Raw genomic sequence first — 27,907 nt, forward strand, 5'->3', positions numbered from 1 at the left:
CCAACTTTTTTGTCAATGTGCAAGAACAGCCTTAAATGTAAGTGTAATCCAGATTTAAAGGTCCATACCTACCACGGACAGAACCGAACTCAGTCCTTGGAAAGCACCTCCTACAACGTCCCAAAGTAATTCAAATAATCGCACCCATTGGCCGACTCCACGACCAGCTTCCGTGGGCACGACGCAAAACTACCGCACCACCCCCAACCTAATTAACGCAATCCCCCCCCCCTCCCCATCCTACCGCGGGGTCAGGATCAGTGCGTCATACAGCACGTTCTCACTGCGGCGCTGGGGGCGCTCCCACGCATGCGCAAAGTCCGGATCAACAATATTGAGCAGACGTGAACACGTCCCTTTGTAACGCTCGCCGGTGTCCGGGCGGTGGCGGCCGGTTTGTTCTGCCGCGGTTTGGCGGCGTCCGCCAGGGTCAACAAGCGACCTCACGCTCGCCCGGCGTCGGACTGCAGCAGGCGTGGACCCGACCTTGCGGAGTGCAGACGGCCCATCGAAGGCCGCTGCACCCAGACACGTCACGTGCGGCCGAGGTCCGGCCGGCGGCGAGCCCCCCGGGCGTCACGGGATACGAGCGACAGGAACACGAGACGGACACCATCAGGTGTCGACCGCGAGCTGAGGGGTGTTGTCGAGCTGACGCGTACCTGAGTTCGGCTGTTTGCCATGATACGGGCTTCCGGTTGTGCGTGATGGCTCTCGAGAGAACACGTTATTCGCGCACGCACAATGCAGATCGCGGAATCACCGGGAGGCACCCCCCTGAATACGTGTTGAGCTTGTTCGCCGTGAGACCCACAGAACAGTCATCAACGACAGGCGGCAGGATCCGCAGACAACAAATGTCTAGTCAACTGGCTCACCACCAGACGAACACGTGGGAAACTCAGAGGGTCCAGCCCGTGATGAGTCAAAGTACCCGGCTCGTGCACTGTAAGACGATCATGGAACACAGTCGCACACGTCACTTCCCATCACCTGACTGGAATCTGTTTTCATCTCGGTGCACAGCGGGGCACCGCACGCATTCAAATCACACGCATATCACTGGGGCCTGACTAAGTTCTATCACACGCAGTTGCACGCGCCGACACAGGCAAGGGGACTCCCGGCTGACTGACGGCGTTACGCAAAACCGGAACCACCCCCAGTCGCGCCCAACACCAACGTATCCAAGTCATTTAAAACGCATTCCGTAACAGCGGACTACAAGTAACTCGCAAAGGCCTGCCGATGGGACGGCCGCGGCGAACAAGTGAACTAGCTAGAAACTGCAAAGAGTGGACTGTAACGGGCGCTGCGGCCGTCCTCAAGCGACTGATAACGGCCGGGGCGTGAGGAAAGAGAGTGCAAGAGGCTGCATGGACAGAGGCGGGTCTGCGCAGACGCTAGTCTGACCCAGACAGAGGCGGGTCTGCACCGGCGCTGACCCGGACAGAGGCGGATCTGCGCAGGCGCTAGTCTGGCCCAGACAGAGGCGGGTCTGCACCAGCGCTGACCCGGGCAGAGGCGTGTCTACGCCGGCGCTGACCTAGACAGAGGCCGGCTGCACCAGCGCTGACCAAGACAGAGGCGGGTCTGCACCAGCGCTGACCCAGACAGAGGCGGGTCTGCGCAGGCGCTAGTCTGACCCAGACAAAGGAGGGTCTGCACCGGCGCTGACCCAGACAGAGGCGGGTCTGCACCGGCGCTGACCCGGACAGAGGCGGGTCTGCGCAGGCGCTAGTCTGGCCCAGACAGAGGCCGGTCTGCACCAGCACTGACCCGGGCAGAGGCGGGTCTACGTCAGCGCTGACCCAGACAGAGGCCGGCTGCACCAGCGCTGACCAAGACAGAGGCGGGTCTGCAGCGGCGCTGACCAAGAGAGAGAGGCGGGTCTGCACCGGCGCTAACCCAGACAGAGGCGGGTCTGCACCGGCGCTGACCAAGACAGAGGCGGGTCTGTGCAGGCGCTAGTCTGACCCAGACAGAGGCGGGTCTGCGCAGGCGTTGACTCAGCCCGCGCCCGCGTCACCCCAGACACCCCCGACTGGGCCCAGGCGGGCTGTCCGGCTCACCGAACGGCCAGTGTAGCCCCGGGCCACCTCGGGGAGCTCCGAACACGGCCCTCTGCCTAATCTCCTCGCACAGACCAGATCTATAAAGCTGACTACTTAAATGCCCTGCTTAATAGCAACAATAATTTCTAACGGTTCGGGTCACCAGTCTGTTGCTTAATCAGCGCCGTGTGAACCAACGACAGGGCCTGCTGATGGGCCACCCTGCCCATTCCATCTGCATACCCTGCCACAACCAAATGGCAAAGATGAGAACGGAGCCGGGCGTCCATCTGAAAGACCCACCGCTGGTTCACCTGCTGGCGCCGGGTCTGCTGCTGGTTCAGCTGGTTCAGCTGCGGGCGCCGGGTCTGCTGCTTATTCAGCTGGTTCAGCTGTGGGCGCCGAGTCTGCTGCTGGTTCAGCTGGATCAGCTGCGGATTGGCCAGCGCGGCGCGGCAGCACTCTACTGCTGGATCAGCTCCGGGTTGGCCAGCGCGGCGCGGCAGCACTCTACTGCTGGATCAGCTCCGGGTTGGCCAGCGCGGCGCGGCAGTACCCTACTGCTGGATCAGCTCCGGGTTGGCCAGCGCGGCGCGGCAGTACTCTACTGCTGGATCAGCTCCAGGTTGGCCAGCGCGGCGCGGCAGTACTCTACTGCTGGATCAGCTCCGGGTTGGCCAGCGCGGCGCGGCAGTACTCTACTGCTGGATCAGCTCCGGGTTGGCCAGCGCGACGCGGCAGTACTCTACTGCTGGATCAGCTCCGGGCTGGCCAGCGCGGCGCGGCAGTACTCTACTGCTGGATCAGCTCCGGGTTGGCCAGCGCGGCGCGGCAGTACTCCGCGAATATGCGATCGATGTAGTTCTGTCCGAACGGCAGCATGCCCTCCATGAAGCCGATATGGCCGCCGTGCGACGTCAGCACGATGGCCACGTGCGACGTCTTCTGCACGGCCTCCAGGGGCACTCCTGCGGAGCGGGCACGGCTGTGACAGGCGGCCAGCAGCTCTTCTGGAAGGACACGACGCACCGGCGCCAACCCGACAGCACGCGAACAGAGCCTGCCAACCGTCACATCACGGGGATTCTCCCAAGCACCTGGTGACAGCCGGGGCGAGGTCGCCATGTTCCAAAGTCATCCCATGATGTATGATGCAGCCGTGCCATGAACGGAGACGCCACATACGCACACGCACACGCACGCACGCACGCACGCACGCACGCACGCACGCACGCACACACACACACACACACACACACACACACACACACACACACACACACACACACACACACACACACACACACACACCACACACACACACACACACACACACACACACACACACACACACACACACACACACACACACACGCACACACACACACAATCTCCAATCTGCCACCATTCACTGTTATCACACCATATTGGAACCCCCTGGTTCATTGTGACGCTGGTAGCGACGACGAACTGTGGTGCGGACATGATGCTGTCTCAATTAAAAGCTGGTCTTGATTGACAAAGCTGACATACATGCATAAAAATATCCATTTCGCATGTAAACTAATATCGACTCTGTTAGATGCGGCGCCTATTTCCGCACAGGTGACGCCAAACCAACGGCATTAATGTCGACGCACGCCGACCCGCGTCACCAAAGCCAATGGAAGGACGGCTCCGTCAACACCCCAGCACGGAACCATTCCCCAGGCGCTGCGCGTCCGCGCCCGACCTCGCGCGGCACCGTCCGGCCGCTGCGCCGTCCGAGCCCGCCGCCACTGACCGGAGCACGGGATGAAGGGGTCGTCGGCGGCGTTGAGCCCGAGCAGCGGCACCTTGATGCGGTGCAGCTTGTCGGTCAGCGTCGCCGCCGAGTAGTAGTCCTCCACGTCGCGGAAGCCGAACTGCTTCACCACGAACGACGCGTCGAACTCGCGGATCGTGCGCGACTGGCCGACGGGGGCGGGGGGTCAGAGGTCCGTCAGCGCGTTCGGGCGTGGCGGGAGTGCGCGACCCACCAGCGCGAGGCCGGGCAAACGTCTGGCGCTAACAGAGGCTGTGGTGGCGCTGCGATGAGCCCAGGGCTGCACAAAGCTTCAGGTGACAGGTCAGCCTGTGTGATCCTCTTATCACGGAGCTCAGACGTGAGACGGCGCACTTGCCGAACTCCCGCCCGCACCGCGGCGATGGCAGCGTTCAACGCATACTGCACGACGCCGAGGCACCCCCAACACACTTCCGAATGATGCACGACGTGAACCATGTCATCGCACCTTAAAATATTTCCTGTGTATCCCAGGCTCACCTTCACCACCTCCTGGAAATCCCACGGTACTCCAGCAGTGTTGATGACTTTCTCATGCCTGAAACGAAGGGACGCAGTGTACCTTGACAAAGGTCCGGTTACAACCTACAGCAACCAGTAAAATGTCACCATGCGGATCATGGCCCAGATCAATGCCTTTTTATGGCGGTATTCCAACAACGGCAATGTTTGTTTCATGCAGTCATTTCTGGATCTGATCAGACGCACAACACATAAACTGTACAGCGCAATCAGTCGGAGCAGCGTACATGTTAGCGGGACTGCGGGGCTATGAGTCATCGGGAGGTTCAAAGGCCGGGCGAAACATCTCGCTGACTTTGGTACTTTGTGTGACATTCGCCATGGCCTTGTTTGACAAGGGCGACCGGAGACCACCGGCTTCGTCGCGTATTTACGCCTCCACCGGTTTTGCCAGGCCTCAGAATCGCCGGCACATCAGCAGCTTGGCTAGCTCGACACAAACTTATCCACATCGCGCACCAAACATCGCACAACTCACATCGTTGAGCATGACAGCTCTCCCCAACTGAAAAAAATCCAGCACGGTTTAACCAATGGCCGTGGACCAGCGAGATCTTCCAGCCGCCATCGCGGACCAGCACAGTTTAACCAGCCACCACAAACCAGCACGGTTTAATCCGCCACCGTGAACCAGTACGGTTTACCAGTCACCACGAACCAGCACGGTTTAACCCGGCACACAAGCCTCTCAGGAGATGACGGACAGGGCGGACTCACAGTTTGACCGAGTCCACCAGGCACTCGGCCAGGTGCTTGTTGAGCATCAGATTGATGACGGGCGTCTCCAGACTGGCGGTGCCGACGAACACGTTCCAGGGCACCGAGATGATCATGGCGGCCAGCACCTTGTCGACGGCCGCAGCCGACTGCTGCTGCAGGTAGTTGCCCACGATCATCCTGGCGAGCGTCAGCTGTTAGACGCGATGACCCCACAGTCAGCTCAACGCGGTGATGTGGAGGCTACGCGGGATAGTTGTCCCCTAGGATCAGCCTGCTTGGCGATGACAATACTGCTGGCAAGAAGCGCGGTCGACAGCCTGACAAGCTGACATCTCGCTGAGATCGTCAGTCGCGGTGATCCGAGCGTATGTGGGGCACACGCGGCTGGCTCCAAACAAGCCGCCTAAATGAGCCGTCGTTACGCAACAGCGCGATGCCGCGTTTTAATTTCTCCGCGAAGTTCCTAAGTGACATAACTACGCACACGGCACACACAGTGGACGGGTTGTAAACTTTTATAAACTTATCACTCTATAATATATATATATATATATATATATATATATATATATATATTTCAAGTCCTGCATATAAGATCTACTTTAACCTCATTGCGTTGTTGATTGGGGGGAGGGGAATCATTACCCTCCGAGGGAGATGCCGGTGAGCACAATCCTGGCGCGTGGGTGCGCGCTGTGCAGGCGGTCGATCACGTATCCCAGGTCATCGCTGTTGGCCGCGCAGTACGTCCGCGGCGTCTGCACACACAGCGGCGGCGTAGAGGGGAGGCGTCAGCGGCGGCGGCGGCGACGAGGAGGGGTTAGCGGCACTCGGCCCGCCCTGCCAGTCCGGCGAGGTCGGAGCGGCCCGGGCGACACACACAGCGGGCGGCGGCGGGCGAGGGGGGGGGGACCAGCGGCGCTCGGTCCCCTCCGTCATCAGGCGAGGTCGGAGCGGCCCGAACAGCGCATACCTCGGGCGACACTAGCTGATAACACGGCACTGAAACAACAGGGCCAGCCGAAAAAAAACCACACCGTGGGTTCGCCGCGGACGCACGGCACCAAACACAGCAAAGCATGTTAAGCATGACACGTCAACTGACATTTACGAGGTGTGAACGTCTGTTCAAATGGAGATAGGAAATATACTCCAGCATGTATATACATATACATATATATATATATATATATATATATATATATATATATATATATATGTATGCCTGTATTTATCTATAAAATACAGTAGATAATAAGTCATACTCGTCTATTTAAGTTCACAGTGCACTGGCCCCCAAGGCTGTCGTTAGTGAGCGGGTCCCGACAACTTATAAGTCACAACAGCCGGCCGAAATATACTACTTCTGTGCCGGGCGCAGACAGCCCGTATCTAACCAATTTTCATCACTGCGCCACAGGAGGAGACCGCCACTTGATGCAAGGATCAAATGGGACTATCGGGTTAGTAAAACGTATCATATGACACACGTACATTCGGCGCACCATCATCAGCTGTTTCAGGTACGAGAAAGCGCCCGTCGTTCGGCCACCGTATGTGGCGTCGTGGCCTCGAAAGGACTATCTTAGTGATACGTGTATGACTCAACCACCTCGGCAAGCGAAGGCCGAGTAACACGCGTCAGGCGCGAGTCATTCAGCCATGTTGACCTTTGGCCGGAATCTTGAGAGTCCGATGGTTCTGGTTTCGGGGTGTGCATGGTCAGCCCAGGCTCAAATCCGACGTCGCGTTTGTCACGCGACGTCACGTTTGTACGGGCGCTCTGCCGGTCTCAAAGTGCACCAATGGCGCTGGCTTCCAGGAGCAGCACTGGGTCCGTAATTTGACGTTTAATTAAACACTCGGCACCGGCCCAGTTTCAGCCACGGCTGAATCAGTCCCAGACGGACAAGACGGGCCAACGCCGTGCAGCCGACCGGCGGCAGTCACCCACAAGGCGAGAATTCCCGACAAAGGCGAATGTGTGATTCGAATGGAAAACGTCCGAAAACACGCAAACCGGTTTCGTGAGTTTAAGCGGATTACTTCACATCGATACGCAGCTAGGAGCTACTCCGGTGAACACAGACCCTCAGTCTGTCGTGACTCAACAACAACACGGAGCGAGCGGGAGGGTGCGGCGAGGTCGGCCGGGCGGCGCCGATGTGGTACCTTCAGCTGGACGCCGCCGCGTCCCCGCTGGTTCAGCACCACACAGCTGGCTCCGATGCGCTCCGACACCAGGATCAGGCTGCGGATGTAGTCCGACTGACTGCTGCCTGTGGAGCGGTGCACAGAAGACACGCTCAGAGAACGAACCAAACTAACTGTGGGGCAGCATACCGAAGGCACGCTCAGAGAACGGACGACCATGATTGTGGAGCAGCATACCGAAGATACGCTCAGAGAACGGGACACACTGACTCGCTGTCTGTGGAACAGCACACCGAAACACGCTCAGAGAACGGACCACAATGACTGTGGAACAGGATACCGAAGACACGCTCAGAGAACGGACCACACTGACTGTGGAGCAGCACACCGAAGACACGCTCAGAGAACGGACCACACTAACTGTGGAGCAGCACACCGCAGACAGGCTCAGAGAACGGGCCACAATGACCCACTGTCTGTGGGGCAGCATACCGAAAACACACTCAGAGAACGGACCACAATGACTGTGGAGCAGCACACCGAAGACACGCTCAGAGAACGGACCACAATGACTGTGGAACAGGATACCGAAGACACGCTCAGAGAACGGACCGCACTGACTGTGGAGCAGCACACCGAAGACACGCTCAGAGAACGGACCACACTAACTGTGGAGCAGCACACCGCAGACAGGCTCAGAGAACGGGCCACAATGACCCACTGTCTGTGGGGCAGCATACCGAAAACACACTCAGAGAACGGGCCACAATGACTGTGGAGCAGCACACCGAAGATACGCTCAGAGAATGGGCCACACCGACTCACCAACCGTGGAGTAGCATACCGACAGCATCCTCAGAACGAAACCAAGAACGAAACGACAGAACGACAGAACGAAACCAAGCCCGGCACCCTGACCGTTACCTGTCCAACAGCACACAAAAAGCGCACCCAGAGAGCAGGGCCACACTTGTCGGGCCTCTGTCAGAGGTCGGGGCCGGAATGCTCGATGGACAGGTGACAGAACAATTACCGCGACATGTGGCCCGTTCGGCCGGTGGGACGGAAGTGGCAGATGTCAGACACGGCACCGCACTGCAGCAGCGCCCGGCCCACACCGCCCGACCACCGGCCTCCCGCAGCCGGTCATCACACCGTCCCAATCCCCGTGGCCGGTCATCACACCGCCACACAGGTGGTCATCACACTGTCACACAGGCTGGTCATCACACTGCCACACAGGTGGTCATCACACTGCCCCACAGGTAGCCATCACACTGCCACACAGGTGGTCATCACACCGCCACACAGGCGGTCATCACAATGCCACACACGCCGGTCATCACACGGCCACACAGGCCTGTCATCACACTGCCACACAGTCCGGTCATCACACCGCCACACCGGCGGTCATCACACTGCCACACAGGCGGTCATCACACCGCCAAACAGGCGGTCATCACACCGCCACACAGGCGGTCACCACACCACCACACAGGCGGTCATCACACCGCCACACAGGCGGTCATCACACTGCCACACAGGCCGGTTATCACATCGCCACACAGCTGGTCATCACACCACCACACAGCTGGTCATCACACCACCACACAGCTGGTCATCACACCACCACACAGCTGGTCATCACACCACCACACAGGCTGGTCATCACACCGCCACACAGCTGGTCATCACACCGCCACACAGTCTGGTGATCATGCCGCCATACACGCCGGCCATCACACTGCCACACAGCTGGTCATCACACCGCCACACAGGCCGGTCATGACACCGCCGCACAGCTGATCATCACACCACCACACTGTCCACCTCGGACTGGGATCGCTCTTCACAAGAGACGCACCGGGCACGGTGGCCCGGCGGCAGACGAGCAACGCCCCCCGCCGCCATGACCGGGCCGCCCGCGGGCCGCTGCCGGCTCGCCCACCTGTCAGTCCAGGCACCAGCAGCACGATCGGGTGGGCGTCCCCGCGGCCCCGGGTCGCCCTGAAGGCGCTCCGGTGCCAGTCCAGCGCCACGACGCCGCCGTCCGGCAGGTCCACCAGCTCCCTGGCGGCGACGGCCGGCCGGTCAGCGAGAGGCCGGCGGCGGGAAGTGTTGGAAGAAGTCAGCAGCATCGTGGTCCGCGCGTGCATATAGGAGCATGGATGTCTTCACGTTGTACCAATGGTACGTGGTCACAAATAATAGGGAGATAATGGGCGTACAAGTTTTTTTTGCGTCGCTTTAGTTCTCACTGAAGATTGGTTGTCAGATGTCAATGTCCCAGACACATTCAGAACACACAGTTACCAAGTTTCGTGTCAGATCTGGCATACAAGCAATCGCGGACACTTATCGCAGACCCGTAAGCACAACTGTCCAGACATGTTGCTGCACACCAATTCTCGCAGTCCACAAAACTGTGAGTCCTGCACTGCTTAAAAACAAAAATGGGTGTCATCCACGCCAACTGGCTGCCACCTGCCAGCCCGGCGTCATTCCTGCCGGTGTACGTCGACCCCTTGCCGCGGTCTCCGGCCTCCGCGACCCCCCAAACGCTGCGTCCCAGGCCGCTCACCTCTCATAGTCGATGACCGGCAGCTGACTGCGGAACAGGCTGCCCAGGATGGTCTGCAGGCGCGCCTCCAGACACCAGGGCGTCGGCCAGTACTTCTCCTGCAGGATGGACAGGTGCGACTCCAGGAAGCGGCCGAACTTGCTGTCCGCCTTTACCGCCGTCACCGGCACCTGGGGCAGCGCAGAGGCCAGCTGACATGTAGGGCCAGGCTGCTGTGCAGGGCTCAGTGAGACACTGGACCCATGGGTGGATCTTAGAGCATGGGCTGCTTTGATGATTTTTGGGTATTCAGAATAAATTGTATCATGTGTTACATAAGTTGCAGGAATGTCGAGATACTAGTATACATATGCATGCATGCAACTGAAAAATATATACATACATGCATGCATGCAAATGCAAAATATATACATACATGCATGCATAATTCAATAGCTTTCAATGTCACATCCAATGAAATGATGGGAGTTGAACATGCAAATTTCCAATTATTACAAGACACATGAAGGTGCTAAATATCTATTGGTTTACTTCATGATGCATTTCATTCCTATTATCATCAGCACCACAACAATAAACCTCAACTATGGGAAGGAACTTAAGCACAGCTGGTAAAAAGCTTTGAATCTACTATTTTTACAACAATGGCTTATCATTCCGACGCAGAATGACTTGATCCTCACCAATAGACCATCAATGCCATATATATATATATATATATATATATATATATATATATATATATATATATATGTATATATCAGAAATATTAAATTCATTACATTAGATCAGCCCCAAATTACAAAATTTTCCTGCAACCCTTTAACCCTTACTGAGACCCATGCAGATAACACTGAAGTCCATGGCAGGCAGTTACCATTCTTGTGCAGTATGGATGATACTTCCTGTATTTCATACTACATTTGTAACCAATAATGCCCAAATCATTTACTGAAAAGTATTTTTATGAGCATTTATGCAATGTCTGCAGCCAGAAATCCATGGTCCCTGATCACCATTCTCACATTATCTTCTAGATTACATCAAAAGCACTGAATAATCCCTGAAAACCAATATCAAAACTTGTGAAAAACAGCACAATATAATTGTTTTCCAACCACCATACATTAAATAATTACTAGGCAGTCATGCCATTTGACTAGAACTGTTGCCTTGATATTGTTGTCTAAAACCAGCTAAGCACAGTTGCTGCTGTTTGCATGCATCTTTTTTAGGAGGATATGAACAATGATCTTCATCAATAAAGATCATCTTGGGGCAAAGCACCTTAAAAGAAAAGATATGCTTTCTCCAACAAAATGTTGGACTGTCAGCTACATCCGATGACACTGTGTACATTCTGTATTACAGTTTTTGCTCTTAGTTACAAATTGGTAATGATCACACGATACCTGAAAGCTGGATACTTCATAATTAGCTTAACACCATTGTACTTCATTGCTACTTATCAACACTTGTTTAACTGAATTTATCTGAGCAGGCTAAATTCCATGTTCATGCTCCTGGGACTATCGATCTCCATCAATATCATATACAACTGTAATCAGCAATGATCACCACATGACTCAACCAGGCAGGCAGCATGACTTGGTATAGAAAAGGTGTTGGGCCATGGATACCATCTGCCAGTAATCATATCAGCATACCACACATTCCAAGAGAATGTTGCATATTCTGGGGTGTATCTCTCTGCAAGTCATGGGCTCAAGCTATGCCTAAAAAAAAACTCTGAACACAGAACTGTAGCTTTTTTGCATGTGCAGTTTACTTAGCATATTTCCTAACACCATGAAGCACAATATGCTTTTAGAAAAATGATGCATGTGAACATACTCCCAACACTAATACATAGAAGGTATCAACACATGCCCTGGTGGCCAGTTGGATACCCTTCCTATGGGTGGGGGTCAATTTGACCTCCCTGAGATATCAGAAACTAAGTGAGCTAGAGACACCAAATTCACAGGGCGTGCTGACCTGTATGTGAACTCACTAGGTCAAAGTCTGAGGTTTCTTGGGCATGACCTTTGGGTCAAATAAGGTCAAACAAGGTCAAATTCCAGGCTGGTTCCCAAAGTGAATGCAAAACCTAGATAACTGTTTTAAGCAAAATTTAATATGCTCATTCAAGGTCAGTGACCTTGTTTGACCTTTTGATGGTTATGGTGACTAAAATCATACAAGACTGCTTTAAGTTTTGCATTTGATAAGTCACAAAGATTATGCTAGACAGTATGTTTCTAAAAACAAAGTGTTGACCTGAGTCCTTTTAGGTCATTGACCTATTCTGACCTCTAAAAAGTCCATGGAAGATTATAATGCAGTTCCTGGTATCAATAAATGCAAAATGAGTACCAGAAAATAGAGTATTGAAAGAGGTTGGTTTTGACCCTGATATGACATTCATACCTGATATTATGTTAATGCAATTTGCTCATTCCATCTTTCTGTTGTCTAAGCAAGCATCTCAGATATATGGCTTCATCTAATGCTCTACTGTTGCATCAGATTGAATGATTCCCTAGAAATTGCCTTGCTGAAACCATGGCCTTACTTTGACCTGCAATAGATCAGCAGCCTTACAAGGTACACCTAAAATTTTAACATCAAACAATCTGCTATTTAATTTTCTACAACTATGCAAAATTTGGCACAGCTATGCTGGCCCATTTGGAAACCATTCCTAAAAACCATCAAGGGGCAATTTGATGCCCCACCTGAGTGTGTGTTAAATTGTACCAAAATATAACATATTATCAAAATTGTCTGAATTGTGCACACTTGATTTAAGCCATAGCACTAAATTTCTGTTTTCTGCATACTAAACAACAAAAGAGCATGTTAAAACAACTTTGTGGATGTTCCATCCACAGCAGAAAAGACAATCAATAACAGAATTTGAGTAATTATGAATGAATGTTATGCAATGTCTTCAATGTAATGCCATCTTATTATGAAGAGTGATTCATCTAGCCCATGCATCCAGTTTTTTCTCATAATTCTGGATAGTGCTGCTATGAGGATTAATTGGGCTTTACAGCACAATCACTGCCCTAGTCATGCAGCACCCATTATTCTGCACCTGAGCAGTGCAAAAGCAAGTCTGAATGCCCAAATGTAAAAAATATCAGGAAACTGTGCCCTCCTTTGATCACTGGCATCAAGGAATAAAGTGCATTCACTATCATGTAAAAATCCAAAACATGCATGCTCAACCCTCATGCATGCATGTCACAGTCACAGGCTACCTTAGACTAACAATCTAGGGACAATTCAAAAGTCATGGTGCACACACAGTCCCGTGAGCATGCTTAGAGGCATCAGTGATTTACCTTCACACATTTGGAAAAATAGTAAGTGATAAATCCAGCAGCAGATAAAGCCACCCAAGCCCCACCAGGCACACCGAAAAAATAGAACATTGCTGAGGAATGCTAGCGAGGTTGGTGGCTTAGCGCTCAGACAGAAGAATAGCTGTGAATGCAGATAAAGGCTGGGAAGTAAATTATATCCCAAAACCAAAACTTCACTCCCACCCTACCCGCACAACGACCCCGGAGTACACGCCCCTGCGGAATGAACCACGATACGCTTGCCCAGAGTAATTAATGCTATGCTGGCATGACCGCACAAAAATCAATGTCACTATGGCGCTATATATGAATAAAACCTGTGCTCTTGTGGTCTGATCGCTCAGACGTACTTGCGTCACTATAAAAATTGTTGCCCAATGAAAACTGACAAGTAGGACCTGAGAACCAATGGAATGCTAGCTTTAGCTGCTTTTTATTACTATTAAACAGGTGACGTAAGTGTTTATTTTTTAATAGGAGCCTCATGCAAGATTTTATTGAAACGAGAATCGTGGTTGAATCGTGTTTGGTAGTTTTAAGTTGGTTATCATGCGTTAATGTTCGTGCTGTGATAGATGATTAAAAATTAATGCGCTTCAATGCTAGTGAAATTGAGCTGTTGCTGTGGACACAGGAATGCTGTATATTTGCACAGCTAGGTACCGCTGGATCGCAAACAGTAACCAATGCATTCTCAGCACGCCGACAAAGATCCTATTCAACTTTATTTTGAGAACTACCCAAGGCAGGATGTTATAAGCAAAGTGAGCTGATGTGGAATGAAGTGATTGATATTTCAGTACCTGGCAGGTAATGAAATATTTGTCCTGTCTGTCTGTAGGGCTTAGATTGTGTGAGTGCCTGCCTTCCAATCCACCCACCTGATGTCCTTATGGCTGTCCCTGTGGCTTAGATTGTGAGTGTCTTGCTTCAAATCCACCCTTCATTCACCCCACCCAGTCAGGGTGTACTTTCCTACCTCATATTACAAAAGAGCATTGTACATCAATCATTGTTTTTAAGGCAGAACATATTATAATTAATCATAAAACAGACCATCTGTACTCTTACCTTGGAACTTAACTAATTACAATACTGAACACCTGACCGCAGCAAACACACAGCAACCGTGACACTGGCTCCATTACTGTGTGCGGTCAACATTACTGCATATCAAGCAGCATCAAGAACCATAAAATGTAGGGGGCCAAGGTAACAAGAATCCATGAAATTTGATCCTTGACATCAACAGGACTGGCAGCTAAATAAAAGCTCACTATATGGTACCTATATATGGCATGGAACATGGATGCCAATGGGATGCTGGGTTGAGGGGGATATAGGATGGGGAGGATAGGTTAGGTTAGGTTAGGTTAGGTTAGGTTAGGTTAGGTTAGGTTAGGTTAGGTTAGGTTAGGTTAGGTTAGGTTAGGTTAGGTTAGGTTAGGTTAGGTTAGGTCAGGTCAGGTCAGGTCAGGTCAGGTCAGGTCAGGTCAGGTCAGGTCAGGTCAGGTCAGGTCAGGTCAGGTCAGAGGTCAGGTCAGGTCAGGTTAGGCTATGTTCTGGACTATTCTGGCTTGTGCATTTCATAAACGTACCTAAACGCAATAAGAAACGATTTTCATTGCATTGTTATTGTTACCTTGGTCCCATACATTTTTTATAGTTCTTGGTAAGGAGAAATATTGTAATTATGCAACGGCAATGCAGAAAACCTGTTTTGAGATTATTTATGATATGTTCCCATTAAACAAGATGAATGGTGTACAATTATTTTGTCTAACCTTAGGTAGGAAAGTACACCTACACCCCCCACCCACCCACACGTCATGTTAGCTTGGTCTGCGGCAGCCACACTAAAGATCAGGTCATGTTGAGCAGGATACACCATGCCAGGTATTCTTCAAGCTTTATTCACTTGCAGTGGAGATTTTTGTCCTTCTTAAAAAGGTGAAGTACTTGAAGAATATCTGTAGGGTTAAGTGCTCACACAACAAGAACTGCTTGAAGGGAATGTTACAAATCTGAAGATATTGCAGTACATAACAGATATGATAAAGCAAGCTCACTTATAGATATTCACATTTTTTGGTGGAAGAGTATGCTCTATACAACATAATTTCGGTGTTTAGTAAATATAGTTCTTGATGGGCCATTGTTTGATTAAGCTATCATACATTACATAATATTGATGGAGAGACAATTGATGACCATTATGTCTGGAAATGTGGCTCAGAATGCCAGATATGAATGACTCAACCATTGTGTCTTTGTTGGCCTTGATCATTGCATGGCTTATGAAATGGCAGGATTTCAATGACATTATTATGATGTCATAAATGCCAAAGCAACCTTAAAATACTCTCCCACAACTTTGTAGGCTGCAAGCTAAGAAACTAGAGGGTTTTAGGCCTTAAAAAGGGCATGGCTGCTAGTTGCATCAAATGGTCTTCAGTGTGGTTTTTCAGCTCAAAACCCCAATACGAATGTGGAACACTCTCTTTAGGGCGGGAGTCTTCTACAAGCTATCTAATATGAGCACTGATCCCATTACTCTATCCATTCAAAAGGTTCAGGCTCAGCCTTTGAAAAAGGTATTATAATTCAATTTAAGTGGTAAATGATCAGGCAGGATGTAGGCGCAACCCATTTTGGTGGCATGCATTAAAAGACAGAGCAATGAAAATCCCTCCTGTCTCGAGTTTCCAGACAGGTCAGCCAAAAACTATCCTGTATGTTATGATGACAAGCTCGCGTCGGCACACTGGGGTCGGCACCGCGTCCGAGCTGGCCGACGCGTCCTGCCGTCGGTCTCGTCCGCGCTGGACGTCCCGCGCTGGACGTCCAGCGCTGGACGTCCAGCTGGCCGACGCGCTGGACGTCTCGTCCGCGCTGGACGCCTGCGACCGTCACGAACACCGATCCGGAGTGTATCTGCCGACCCGTGCCTGCGGTCGCTCCCTGTCCCCTGTTCCTGTGTCAATCCTGCACACCTTGGGGGCGGAGGGCGGGGGAGTCTTCTGTCCCGCCTTCTAGCCTGCGCCTTCGGCGTTCTCAGCACGGCGCGCGGGCCCCCCGTCAGCGCGGTGATTGGTTGTTTGCACAGTTCACTTGGAAGTGTAGTTTGTTTACTTCCTGTTTGTTTACTTCCGAGTGGGGGAATTGAGGTGTAGCTATAATCGTACAGTCTCAGATGGAGTTACGAGCAAAGCTGATGTGCAGTCTCGGCCATGCGTATGCGTGGGGTGTGCGGCGGTCTGGAATATGCCCTAGCGACAGTGGGCTTGTTGAAGGACGAGGGTGGCAACGGAGCGTGACTGAACCCAGGAGTTGAAAATTCGCTTCCAATAAATTAACCCATACTTTCGGAATCTCATCATGCATGCCACGCCATTGGAATGCCGGGTCATGGTGGCCACGGGCCAAATGGGTTAGCGGGATCAGTTGAGGTGACCAGTCAAAAGTGCATAGTCAGTTGTCAGTTATTGTCAGCAGTCAAACATTCAATCTTTCATGTCTGTACACCTGTATTCGATTTCATTGCTACTTTATGTTAAATATTTTTTTTACTTTATTACGTTGTATATGATGACGTGGTGCGATTTCATTGCACTTCCTACTTTATTACTCGGTTTGTTATGTGATGACATACTGCAATACTTGTCGGTAATGCAGCGGTCTGCTGCCGCAGGTCGGGTCGCTGGTGGCCGGGTTGGATGGTGACGAGTTCCGCGATGCTGTCCTCCGGCTGCTGTTCCACCTGTTCCTGTCGCCTTTCGCCCTGCGCTGTCCGCCGCCTCCGAGATACCGCTTTCGCATCATCGGCGATATCATTAAAAAGGTGTCTGTGGCAGGAATGCACGGCAGATGTTGGACTAGGTGTATGAGTTCGGATATTTGTTGCTTTTGTTGTTTCATCGTTGGATATTATTCGAATGATTTGCTGGACTCGGAAGTGTGTCAAGGCCATACAATACTATGTTGAGGACACTGAGATGAAAAGCTAAGAGCTGTCATGATGTCTAACATAATGCGAGAGATGCTAGCTTTTTTTACTCGTCTACTAGGAAGGTTAGACGTGCAGTGCTTTGGTGAAGCCCGTAAGCCCGCACCGCCGTGTACCTTGTACCTTGGTCGTGATAGTGTGACACCTGCGAGAACATGTCGGCCGCTTGCGCTTGCAGCTGGAGGCCAGCGGCCGGGAGGTACCGGAGCTGGCGTACCACATCCACGGCCAGCTCAGCTCGGCGGCCGACGCCGACCGCACCGACGGCCACGTGGTGTATCAGCTGACCGAGACGGCGGTGGTGGCGCTCTGGGAGGACCGACGTCTGATGGCGGCCGACACTACGGGCCTGCGCACGTGGCAGGTGAGGGTGGCACCGGCCGACAGACCGGCGCCGCGGCCGACACTACGGGCCTGCGCACGTGGCAGGTGAGGGTGGCACCGGCCGACAGACCGGCGCCGCGGCCGACACTACAGGCCTGCGCACGTGGCAGGTGAGGGTGGCACCGGCCGACAGAGCGGCGCCGCGGCCGACACTACGGGTCTGCGCACGTGGCAGGTGAGGGTGGCAACCGGCCGGCAGAGCGGCGCCGCGGCCGACACTACGGGTCTGCGCACGTGGCAGGTGAGGGTGGCACCGGCCGGCAGAGCGGCGCCGCGGCCGACACTACAGGTCTGCGCACGTGGCAGGTGAGGGTGGCACCGGCCGGCAGAGCGGCGCCGCGGCCGACACTACAGGTCTGCGCACGTGGCAGGTGAGGGTGGCACCGGTCGGGCAGAGCGGCGCCGCGGCCGACACTACAGGTCTGCGCACGTGGCAGGTGAGGGTGGCACCGGCCGGCAGACCGGCGCCGCGGCCGACACTACAGGCCTGCGCACGTGGCAGGTGAGGGTGGCACGGGCCGACAGAGCGGCGCCGCGGCCGACACTACGGGCCTGCGCACGTGGCAGGTGAGGGTGGCACGGGCCGACAGAGCGGCGCCGCGGCCGACACTACAGGCCTGCGCACGTGGCAGGTGAGGGTGGCACCGGCCGGCAGAGCGGCGCCGCGGCCGACACTACGGGCCTGCGCACGTGGCAGGTGAGGGTGGCACGGACCGACAGAGCGGCGCCGCGGCCGACACTACAGGCCTGCGCACGTGGCAGGTGAGGGTGGCACCGGCCGGCAGAGCGGCGCCGCGGCCGACACTACAGGTCTGCGCACGTGGCAGGTGAGGGTGGTACGGGCCGACAGAGCGGCGCCGCGGCCAAACAGCCATCGGGACAGCGCGACCAGTGCTCGACGCTGTCGCAAGCAAGCTGTCGCCGGTGATTGCTTCAATAAGGCTCACATGTGTCTTATGTGTCGTGTTGTTAACTGGTTGGTGGTCAGTGAACTATCTCTTGGTATCATCGGCGACATGTTTAGCTTTTCTAACTGGCCACCAATTACCTGAGCCAAATGGCGCGCCCTCGGCTGCATCTCCACTTCCGGCTGGCCGGTGACGCCACTCCCGCACCGGCCGCGCCGTCATGACGCTCGGCGGCGTCCACAGGCGGGCAAAGCGCTGCTGGACTGGTACCTGCTGCGGCCGGAGGCGATCCAGGGCAGGCGGGTGCTCGAGCTGGGGGCCGGCCTCGGCCTGACCGGTCAGTGCCGGCGCCGCCGCGCGCCCGGGCACGCCGGCGCACCGCGCCGACGCGCGCGCTCGAGCACAGGGTTGCAGACGCTGACGCAGGCGTGCGATGTGCGCCGAGATACCAGAGCAGCGCACGTGTATGCTCGCAATTCAACACGTGTGTGCAGCCACGCACAAACGAACATGCATAGCAACGAGCAACGAGCATAGCAACGAGCATGCATAGCCACGCACAAACGAACAGTGATGCATGGGCACGAAGGTCGTGCTGTCGGCGGGAATCTGCGCGTCGGTAACCGGAATCAAGCGCTGGCAACTGCTGGACGACGTGATGTTCTTACTCATGCGTTCACCTGGTCGCTGTTCATGCTTGTGCACACGCACGCATCCCTGCAGTGGGGCGTGAGGGCGGCGCTAGCGGCGAGCGTGCCTGTCTCTCCCGACCACTGCCGCCACCTGACGCCCGCCGTCCGACCGTCGGCAGGTCTGGCGCTATGCAGGACGTGCTCTCCGGCCTCCTACCACGTGACGGACGGCCATCCTCTGGTAGTGGAGGTCAGTGGAGTGGCGCGGTCGCCGCAGGGGGCCAGGGTGGCACGCCTGGACACAGCGCCGACGCTTCCGGCGCTGCTACGTCCTGTACTGCACCAGCTGGATATTTATGAACTGCTTCCGGATACTGTCTCGATCACCACACCTGATCACCACACCTGATCACCACTCCTGATCACCAGTTATGGATCTATGGTACTGAGCTTAGGTTTCGGTTATTTGTTATCGTTCTCGTTATCGTTATCGTTGTCGATCTATGCCGAGGTCAACGCGTTATGCATGATACATCTGAAGTATCTGTATCTTTTGTCCTCGTGATTGGGATAATTAGACCCGCCTGCAGAAAGCATTCCTAACGATTGGATGATGGACTCCAGAACTTCCAACCATCTTTCGCGTTATCCTGGGGTGCATCGGCACCGAGGATCTTCGATTCCGAAGTCTTGCGCGGAGCATTTGCTAACATCCTGCATAGCTTATGGTGCATTCATCACTTCAGATGCTGAAATACAACGTCCTGAAAAATATCGAACTCGCGAAGGACGACTTGCCAGTTGTGGACGAGTCGGCGTGCGCGGCGTTTGTCTCCGACACGCCGGCCAGCGCGCCGCTAAAACCGCGCGGCGGTCCGGCCGACGGTGGCGCCACCTGCGTCGGTGATTTGCGTATGACCTTGGACGGCACGGAGCTGCGCGCCGGCACCCTGGACTGGTTTACCTTCACCGCCGAGGAGGCCGGCGGCCTAGACGTGGATCTGGTGCTCACTGCTGGTGGGTGGCACGGGAACCTGAACGGTCGTGACAACGCTGACGATTGCAGAGATTGTTCCTTACGACTGTTCATGTAAAAGGATCCAGCAACACTTGATATTAACATTGATGATGATGATGTCATTATTCCCCCACATTTTGTGCGGTGCCGACGTAACGCCCCCCCCCCCCTCAAAGTTGAGCGTCCTAGGCCAACAAGGAAGTGACCTACATCCTAGAGCTGCGCTGTCATGTCTCCACAGCACCGACTCCGCCTCACTGCTTCATATGTGACCTACAACCTGAAGCTGCGCCGTCATGTCTGCACAGCACTGACTCCATCTGACTGATTCAGATGTGACCTACAACCCGGAACTACACTGTCATGTCTCCACAGCACCGACTCCATCTGACTGCTTCAGATGTGACCTACAATCCGGAGCTGCACGAGCCGCTGGTTCGCACGCTGCGGCTGCTGCTGGATCACGTGCGGCCGCCGCCGGAGGTGCTGATGGCGCTGACCGACCGGAATGAGGGCACCACTGCCCGCCTGATGACTGAGCTGGGTCAGCGACGCGCCTGGCCGACTCGGCCGCCTGGTGCCGAAAATGGCCGCCGACCATAGGCAGCCGTGCTTGTGCTGTGGTGGCAATCTATTATATATATATATATATATGTATATATATATATATATATATATATATATATATATATATATATATATGATAATACATATTCAAGAAATGGAATTTATGTTAGTATTGTAGGGCTGGGGTCAAATGATAACTAATTAGACTATATCATATGTTATATGTACGAGGTATGCCATGTGTGCAAAAAAACAATGCGGCAAATGTTTTTATATGGAGAAAAAGTGGTTGTAAGACGGACGGTGGTGACCAACAATAAAGTATATCAGAACCTGTGTAAGAGCTGACCACTGCCATCCGGTCGTGCATCTCCAGATCAACGCCAGAATTGGGTGCCGAAGATTTAACGTGTCGCAATACTCGGCACGGTCCATCGGGCCCTCTGACGCCAGCTAACTTTCAGTGCGGTCACTGTCGTTCGTCGCGGGCCGTGCCTGTCAGGATCATTTAAACAAAGGCGGATGGGAATAGCTGCTTGTTTCGTTGTTTACTGTGTTGTGTTATTGTTACGGACAATTGTTGTTGCTACGCGTTATTGACGACCAGCTTTTGTCGCCACCAGCTGTTCAAGGCCTGAAGCCGCGGCTGCTGGCGACGCCAGCCAACAATCAGTCCAGCTTCCTCATGGACGAGGTCTCCAAGGTCAAGATCTTCCAGATCACCCGCATCCCGGAGCTGTCAACCGTCTGATGGACCGGACTGTTGGTCACCATCGTCTGACGGCCCGGGCTGTTTGCCACTACTGTCTGATGTACTTTATTGTTGGTCACCACAGTCTGACGGACCGGACTGTTGGTCACCACCGTTTGACGGACCGGACTGTTGGTCACCACGGTCTGACGGGCCGTACTGTTGGTCACTACCGTCTGACGAACCGTACTGTTGGTCACCACCGTCTGACAGACCGGACTGTTGGTCACCACCGTCTGACGGACCGGACTGTTTGTCGCCACTGTCTGATGTACTTTATTGTTGGTCACCAGCGTCTGACGGACCGGACTGTTGGTCAACACCATCTGATGGACTGGACTGTTGGTCACCACCATCTGACGAACCATACTGTTGGTGTTCACTGTCTGATGCACCGGATTGTTGGTCACCACCATCTGACAGACCGGGCTGTTGGTCACTACTGTCTGACGGACTGCACCGTTGGTCACCATCGTCTGACGCACCGCACTGTTGGTTACCACCGTCTGACGGACTGGACTGTTGGCACCACCGTCTGACGAACTGTGCTGTTGGTCGCCGCCATCTGATGGTTTGAACCGTTGGTCATCGCCGTCTGGCGGACCGTTCTGTCGGACAGCGTTGTTTGATGGACCGGGCTGTTGATATCACTGCCTGGCACGCTAGACTGGCGGTCATTGCCACCCGATGCGGTAGGCTGTATGTCAGCGCCTGTGCCCCCGGTTCTTTCCAGCTGCTTTGTATGGCCACGTGTTGGCCAGATGCCTAGCTGGGCACGCGTTTGCTCAATGCTGATGTTTTTATCGTCTTGACTAGCGCAACAATGGTGCGACAGGCTCTTGGCCATGGCATCTCTCAAAGCTGGTGATGTAACCCTTCTCCCCGTCTTCCACAAACAAGGATGCTCTTTCTGATATGTATCAGAAACCTGCGGCTAAAACAGTCTTCCCACGATGCGGGCTTTAGTCCCTACAGCGATGTGTTACGTGGTGCGATGCGTTAGGTAATTTCCCACTCACTTGTGTGAATGCTATTGAGCATTGGTGGCGTGTTTGCAATGTATTGCATATTGCCGCTGCTAAGATAATGAAAGACATCACGTGCGTGCATCTGGATTTTTCATCCTGTGTTGCCCAATAATGAAAGAACTGCATATCAAACAGTTTTTCCGCAACCCGTTGTTTTCATTGCGGTATTTCCACAATATTGGCCTGCCCCCGAAGGAGAGAAGCATGCATGCCAATACAGTTGAGTGACCCTAGATGATGTTGAAATATTGGCTATTGCACCGGCCACAATTGTCTGCTGGGAGATGCTTCACTTCATGCTGACATACTCATAAGCATACGTATTATACACAGGCGATTAGTTACATAAAGTTATCATATACATATCTTTTTCGTTATTTGTAAATATTATTATTACACGTGCACCAGCGACAAAGGCGTCCCGTCAGATAGTTAACCTCATAGTCATACTCATACAAACATCATACTCCCAAACACTTAACCTCATCGGGCGCTGGGCCGCCAGAACGGCGCAGCGGACAACAGTCGCCTGCTCAAACTATTCCGCTGCGCAGACGGCTACGCATGCGTCACTGGAGCGGTACGCCGAGAACATTCGCTTGACTGAGCACGTGCCGTTGCAGTGGCGCTGGCTTTAGCGCCACTGGGACGGCGCAGCGAACGGTCGCTTGTCTGAGCGCGTCTTACTACAGAACAAATGGAGAACCCGCCGTCGTGAGTCGAGGAAGAAACATGTTTGCATCGGCATACTCTAAAAGCGTAAGCTTACCAGGCTGATAGGACGTGGAAAGACGTGGGATGGTGTGGAGTTGGGTAGATGGCATAAGTAGGCCGAACAAGGGGTGGAACCCTCCTGGCGTTTGGGGAAGTTCGGCACTGGGCCCCGAGTGCCTACAATCAAACATGGTGCCTATGAAGGCTGTGTGGAAGCGATTCACATTGTCATAGCGTGCCCGTCAATTATCTCGCGCATTCTTCTCTTGGGCGGGCGATTTGAACATGACTGCGTTTAAGCCATTTTGTGGGGATTGAGAGCGTCTGTGAGCACTCGCCCAGAGGAGGGCAGCTCTGTTTTGCTGGCAGCTTTCAAAAAGTTGGGGATGGACCATTTTCAGTTGTTACATAGACAGCCCTGCTGTCACAGCAGAGCGTGGTAAGCGGGCACGAATTTCAAAAGTCGCACAGTTGAGATGGTCGGACACGATTAACGACGGATGGTTACAGTGCAACATTTTATTCACAGGCGTAAGGTGTCGTAGGGATTGATAGCTTTCGCAGCCTGGCAATATTTAGCGTGAATATTGTTCGATGAAAGGCGATGCATTCTGTTCGATGAGCCACTCGCATCATGCAGATATCATTTTGAGGCCGCAGCGTTTTAGTACGTGTCCTGAGCTCTGCGTCGTTGGTTGTCATGGAAATAAATGTTATGTAACTAGCGCGCAAGAAATGTATCGTTTCAGAAACTGTCCTCAGCAAGGCTAACGGCATCCTCAGTCCGGTCTTCAGTCAGCAACTTTTGTCAGTGGTCGTTGATACAGCAGGTTATTTATCATCTGATTCGCTGTTGTATTCTGGAACTTACTCAATTCTCAATGGATAGCGGCTGAGGACGTGCAGGCCCGCGCTGAAGTCGGTTTCGTAAAGTTGAATGTGGATGGAAATCGAAAGAGAAGGGCGGGATTTTCAAATGCAGGTTGTTCTATTGTTTGTTATGGCCATGGATTTGCAGTTTTGCTGCTCTTCTGCCTAATTGCATAACATTTGGACATTGGCTTAGATCATTTTTTGTGGAAATTAAGTTCTCTCATTCATGCTGTTATTAATGATAATTAGTTCCAGTAATTTATGTTGTTCCAGGATCTTCCAGTCTCATTGCAGGATTAGGGTCTTAAAGATCTTCTTGCCTAAAAACTTTCATTGGAGGCAGTATCTGAGACAGTGATGTTTTTTTGTTTTTTTTAATTGGTTTCATGTACTACAAAACTGCTTTCAGTACCTCCTTGTATATTGAAAGTTGTAAACTCAACATAGCTTGAACTCTGTCAAAAGTCAGGAGCTGAAGATGTTTCCTTATAAAAATATGTGCATTATGCACCAGACTTTGGGCATTCAGTGCACATACATATGTGCATGTACATTGAAATTGTTGCTGTGACATCAGGTGTTATGCCTTACATGCTCTGCATAACATGTATTTTTACAGCCTGGTTGGAAAGCCACAGGTACTGTTTAATGATCTGATAATATCCAAGGTGGGTTGTTTCATATTGGCCCATCCTGATGGCTAAATTGGTAAGAATGTCTGCCTTCCAATCCGCCCAACTATATGGTGGGTGCTTTAACCCACACAAGTATCCTTGTCTTTCTTGTCCTAGCTATGATACCCAAAGATGAAATGTTTTTACTTTTGATGTAATAGTAGGTCCTGGTTAACTGTCATTGTCAAGCAAACATTAGCTATATTGAAAAAACAAGTTTTCTGGTTTTTTTTTGGTCCATGTTAGATTTTGTCTCAAAACATGCTGGACTCTTTGAGATCCTCTCCTCTGTTCCCACATCTGGTGAAGTTTGAAAGCTGTTAAGTAGTTTAAGGTAGTTGGTTAGTGGTCCAGGTTGATAAGTTTGATTTGTTTAAAAATTAGAATTGGTGGTAACTGAAGCTTAAATGTTAACATTTTTAGGCTTTTGACCTAAATGTGATGATGCATGTAACAATCAAAATGCCTGTTATCTGTGTATCTCTTCTAAAAATTTATCCTGCACCAAATTTTAGGTCAACAATCTGTCCATCATTTGCTCAATTTACTGTTTTTTGTATGCTTTATGACCACACCATGACATGATATTTTCCAGATTTATATCTTTCATTGTAAGTGATCCTGTTATGATGTAGTCATGGCAGAGAAGAAGATCAGAAAGAGAGGTGGGTAATGTGGAGGAGTCTTTTGTCTGCCATTCACCGTGAATCCAAGCAATTACTAGTATTTGCTTTCCAATGATCGAATAGTCAGAATGTTGGTGCTGTTGTATTGGCAAGTGGCTTGTGTCGTTCGACCATGCTCAGTATCACCTGGTTTCATTACCTGTTTAAGTTTCTCACATTAAAACGTAGTCAACCAAGCAGCGTTTTCCGCACAATGGTGTGGTGTGTTTTATATTTTTTGGAAGCATTGGCAAATCTGTCATTGGCACCTACCATACCAGTGACACCAATCCAGTCATGCCTTCACATGTGACAATGCACATAATGATTGATGGAATACTTGACTGCTGAAATCAAGTAACACCAGGCTTGGGTAATTGCAAATGCTCATCCCTTTACTGCCTTTCCCAAAACAGTTGTGGTAGATAAGCATAGAGAAGGAATGTGATATGACTATTACATACCTTCCCTTTGGAGTGATGTCTGGAAATATAGGAACTAGCCACCTATGTCAGCAATCATCAGGCACAGACCATGTTACATTTTCTATGGTTGAAATATCATAATTATCCATGTCCAGTTTCGTTGCCCAGTTTTCGTTGCCTATGCTGATCTTCAGGGATACTGTATATTGCTCCTCTGGTCGTAATAATATTAAGAGATCCCAGTTACGAAACACGGCGCTGACACTCGTGCGTGCCTGCTAAGATTGCGTCAAGCTCTCCAATAAGATCATCGAACGCTGCGAGTTGCCGATCCCCCGCGTCACTAGCATCGATGGCATCCGCTCCAACTTGTTCACCAGCCTGCTGCAGGTGCTCTACCATCGGGTACCCGAAGGTGAGGCCCACAACCCGCATGACGCCTTGTTTGCAGGCCGCTCGGCTATCTCGAGTCATGGCTCCTATGCTCATGTGTACGGGATGTTCTACATTCTCTTGCGTGATCCGAAGGACGCACGCTGTTAATAGGGCGGTTGAGTAAGGAAAGCTAAGGTCTTTGCCAACACACTCACGTCAGTATTCGTAGCAGCTGTCTGTGCTTAGTAGCTGAAGTGAAACGCCATGCCACTCTGGTGCGGGCATGCATGGTCGGTACGCATGCAGGTGTGCATGATACATCGCTCGGTCTTCTAATAGTGAGCGCTAGCGGGTACGAACGGGGTTTTAATGCATCGGGATGTTCCACCTCAGGTGCATCACTGCTCGCCGCCACTGCCATCTAGCGGTGACAGGTGTGATTGGCCCGTCGACCGTGGCGCCATCTGCTGCCAGCAAGCGGGACTGCTGACGTAATCACGTCGATGCGTGTTTGCCGTGCGCCGTCCGACCGTGCTGACCGCGTCCCTGTCCCGCCAGGCATCATCGAGACGCCGACCAACACCGAGGAGGAGGTGGCCAACGTGCAGGCGATCATCAACCACCTGGCGCTCGACCTGATCCACATCGATCTCTCGCACATCTCGGGCGCCGACGTCATCGCTGGCGATCCGCGCGCCATCTATAACCTGCTGGAGATCTTCTGCGGCTTGCACAAGTACCTCAGCTCCACGTCCATTGGTGGGTGGCGGCGAGTCGTACCGGACCCTGTCCTTATGTGGGGAAACAGACGACTAGTCAGACATTGTCCTTCGGTGAAGTTGCGGTGGGCTGTTTTGTTTTTATTTGGCCAGGTAAGTGTGTGTGGTGATTTGGTTGGCTCTTGTAAGCTCTTATAAGGTTAGCTAAGCGCATGTAGGTGCTTGCTTTAGCAAAGCAAGTGTTAGCTCCAGCAAGGTACCTGTATGCATCTGACATGGCGTTCTTAAGGCCGTGACATGCCAGCTGAGCTCATTTCCCAGAAAACTCAATTGGTAGAATACCGGACTCGGACTGAGAAGACCCTGGCTTGAACCCGAGCAGTTCCAGGGGGATTGTTGGGATTGCGACGCATGACTGAAAGCCAAACAACATCCAGTCTTTTAAGGGCTCTGTGACACACGGCGATAGCCGGAGAGGCAACTGACCGAAACGTTGTGAACATACCGACAGGCCAGACGAGGACAATAGTCAGAACATGCAATACATCCGTGATATTAATGCCTCGTCTTAATACTTCCATAAAGCTGTAACGCTGTTGTCTCACGCACTGGCATGCATCAGCTTGTTTTTTAAGGCAGCTTTGACTGGCGCTGTCCTAAGTCCTTGCCAACTGGCTGTGGGAGATCCCTACAGGAGCTTGCCGATGTTCACCTCCATGGACATGACGTCTTGTCGGTGAAATGCCGGGGTACATTAACGGGATCAGTCGTCTGCGTGCTGATATCCCCGGGGAACAATTATGCTGGGAGGCTTCACGTCTCACCGACTGCGAGAACCATTTCGAGACGGATGCCTTTTTTACCGCCGTATTCCGCATTACGCGGAACGCGCAAGTGACGTGGCAGGGGCTCGGACCGAAGACGACGAGAGGGCCTGG

General features: G+C 52.5%; 3 protein-coding genes across 4 annotated transcripts; 2 read left to right on the forward strand and 1 right to left on the reverse strand.

Annotated features, from left to right (window-relative positions):
* Nucleotides 1–1,178: 1,178 nt before the first annotated feature.
* On the reverse strand, nt 1,179–13,440 carry LOC119095613 (phospholipase ABHD3). 2 transcript variants are annotated; one of them, XM_037218471.1, is made up of 9 exons: nt 13,210–13,440; nt 9,857–10,026; nt 9,224–9,345; nt 7,294–7,400; nt 5,767–5,879; nt 5,119–5,298; nt 4,360–4,417; nt 3,838–4,003; nt 1,179–3,022 (listed from the first exon to the last, which is right to left on the reverse strand). In XM_037218471.1, exons 1-9 carry the CDS (start codon nt 13,297–13,299, stop codon nt 2,847–2,849), a joined length of 1,182 nt encoding a protein of 393 aa, XP_037074366.1. In that variant the 5' UTR covers nt 13,300–13,440; the 3' UTR covers nt 1,179–2,846. The 2 variants fall into 2 exon arrangements, with proteins under 2 accessions (XP_037074366.1, XP_037074367.1); XM_037218472.1 differs by lacking the exon at nt 13,210–13,440 and adding an exon at nt 10,734–10,837.
* Nucleotides 13,441–17,165: 3,725 nt separating this feature from the next.
* Nucleotides 17,166–22,749, forward strand: LOC119095114 (protein-lysine N-methyltransferase EEF2KMT). Its single transcript, XM_037218001.1, has 7 exons — nt 17,166–17,189; nt 17,415–17,600; nt 18,772–18,865; nt 19,340–19,410; nt 19,907–20,177; nt 20,579–20,722; nt 21,369–22,749. Exons 1-7 carry the CDS (start codon nt 17,166–17,168, stop codon nt 21,494–21,496), a joined length of 918 nt encoding a protein of 305 aa, XP_037073896.1. The 3' UTR covers nt 21,497–22,749.
* A 1,260-nt stretch (nt 22,750–24,009) lies between these two features.
* LOC119095115 (centrosomal protein of 95 kDa) lies at nt 24,010–27,325 on the forward strand. Its single transcript, XM_037218003.1, has 5 exons — nt 24,010–24,045; nt 25,381–25,450; nt 26,159–26,290; nt 26,809–27,009; nt 27,291–27,325. Exons 2-5 carry the CDS (start codon nt 25,423–25,425, stop codon nt 27,323–27,325), a joined length of 396 nt encoding a protein of 131 aa, XP_037073898.1. The 5' UTR covers nt 24,010–24,045; nt 25,381–25,422.
* The last annotated feature ends 582 nt before the right edge of the window (nt 27,326–27,907 follow it).

Source organism: Pollicipes pollicipes, unplaced genomic scaffold (genome assembly GCF_011947565.3).
Source record: "Pollicipes pollicipes isolate AB1234 unplaced genomic scaffold, Ppol_2.1 Scaffold_4219;HRSCAF=4965_pilon_pilon_pilon, whole genome shotgun sequence".
Taxonomy (NCBI): Eukaryota; Metazoa; Arthropoda; class Thecostraca; order Pollicipedomorpha; family Pollicipedidae; genus Pollicipes; species Pollicipes pollicipes.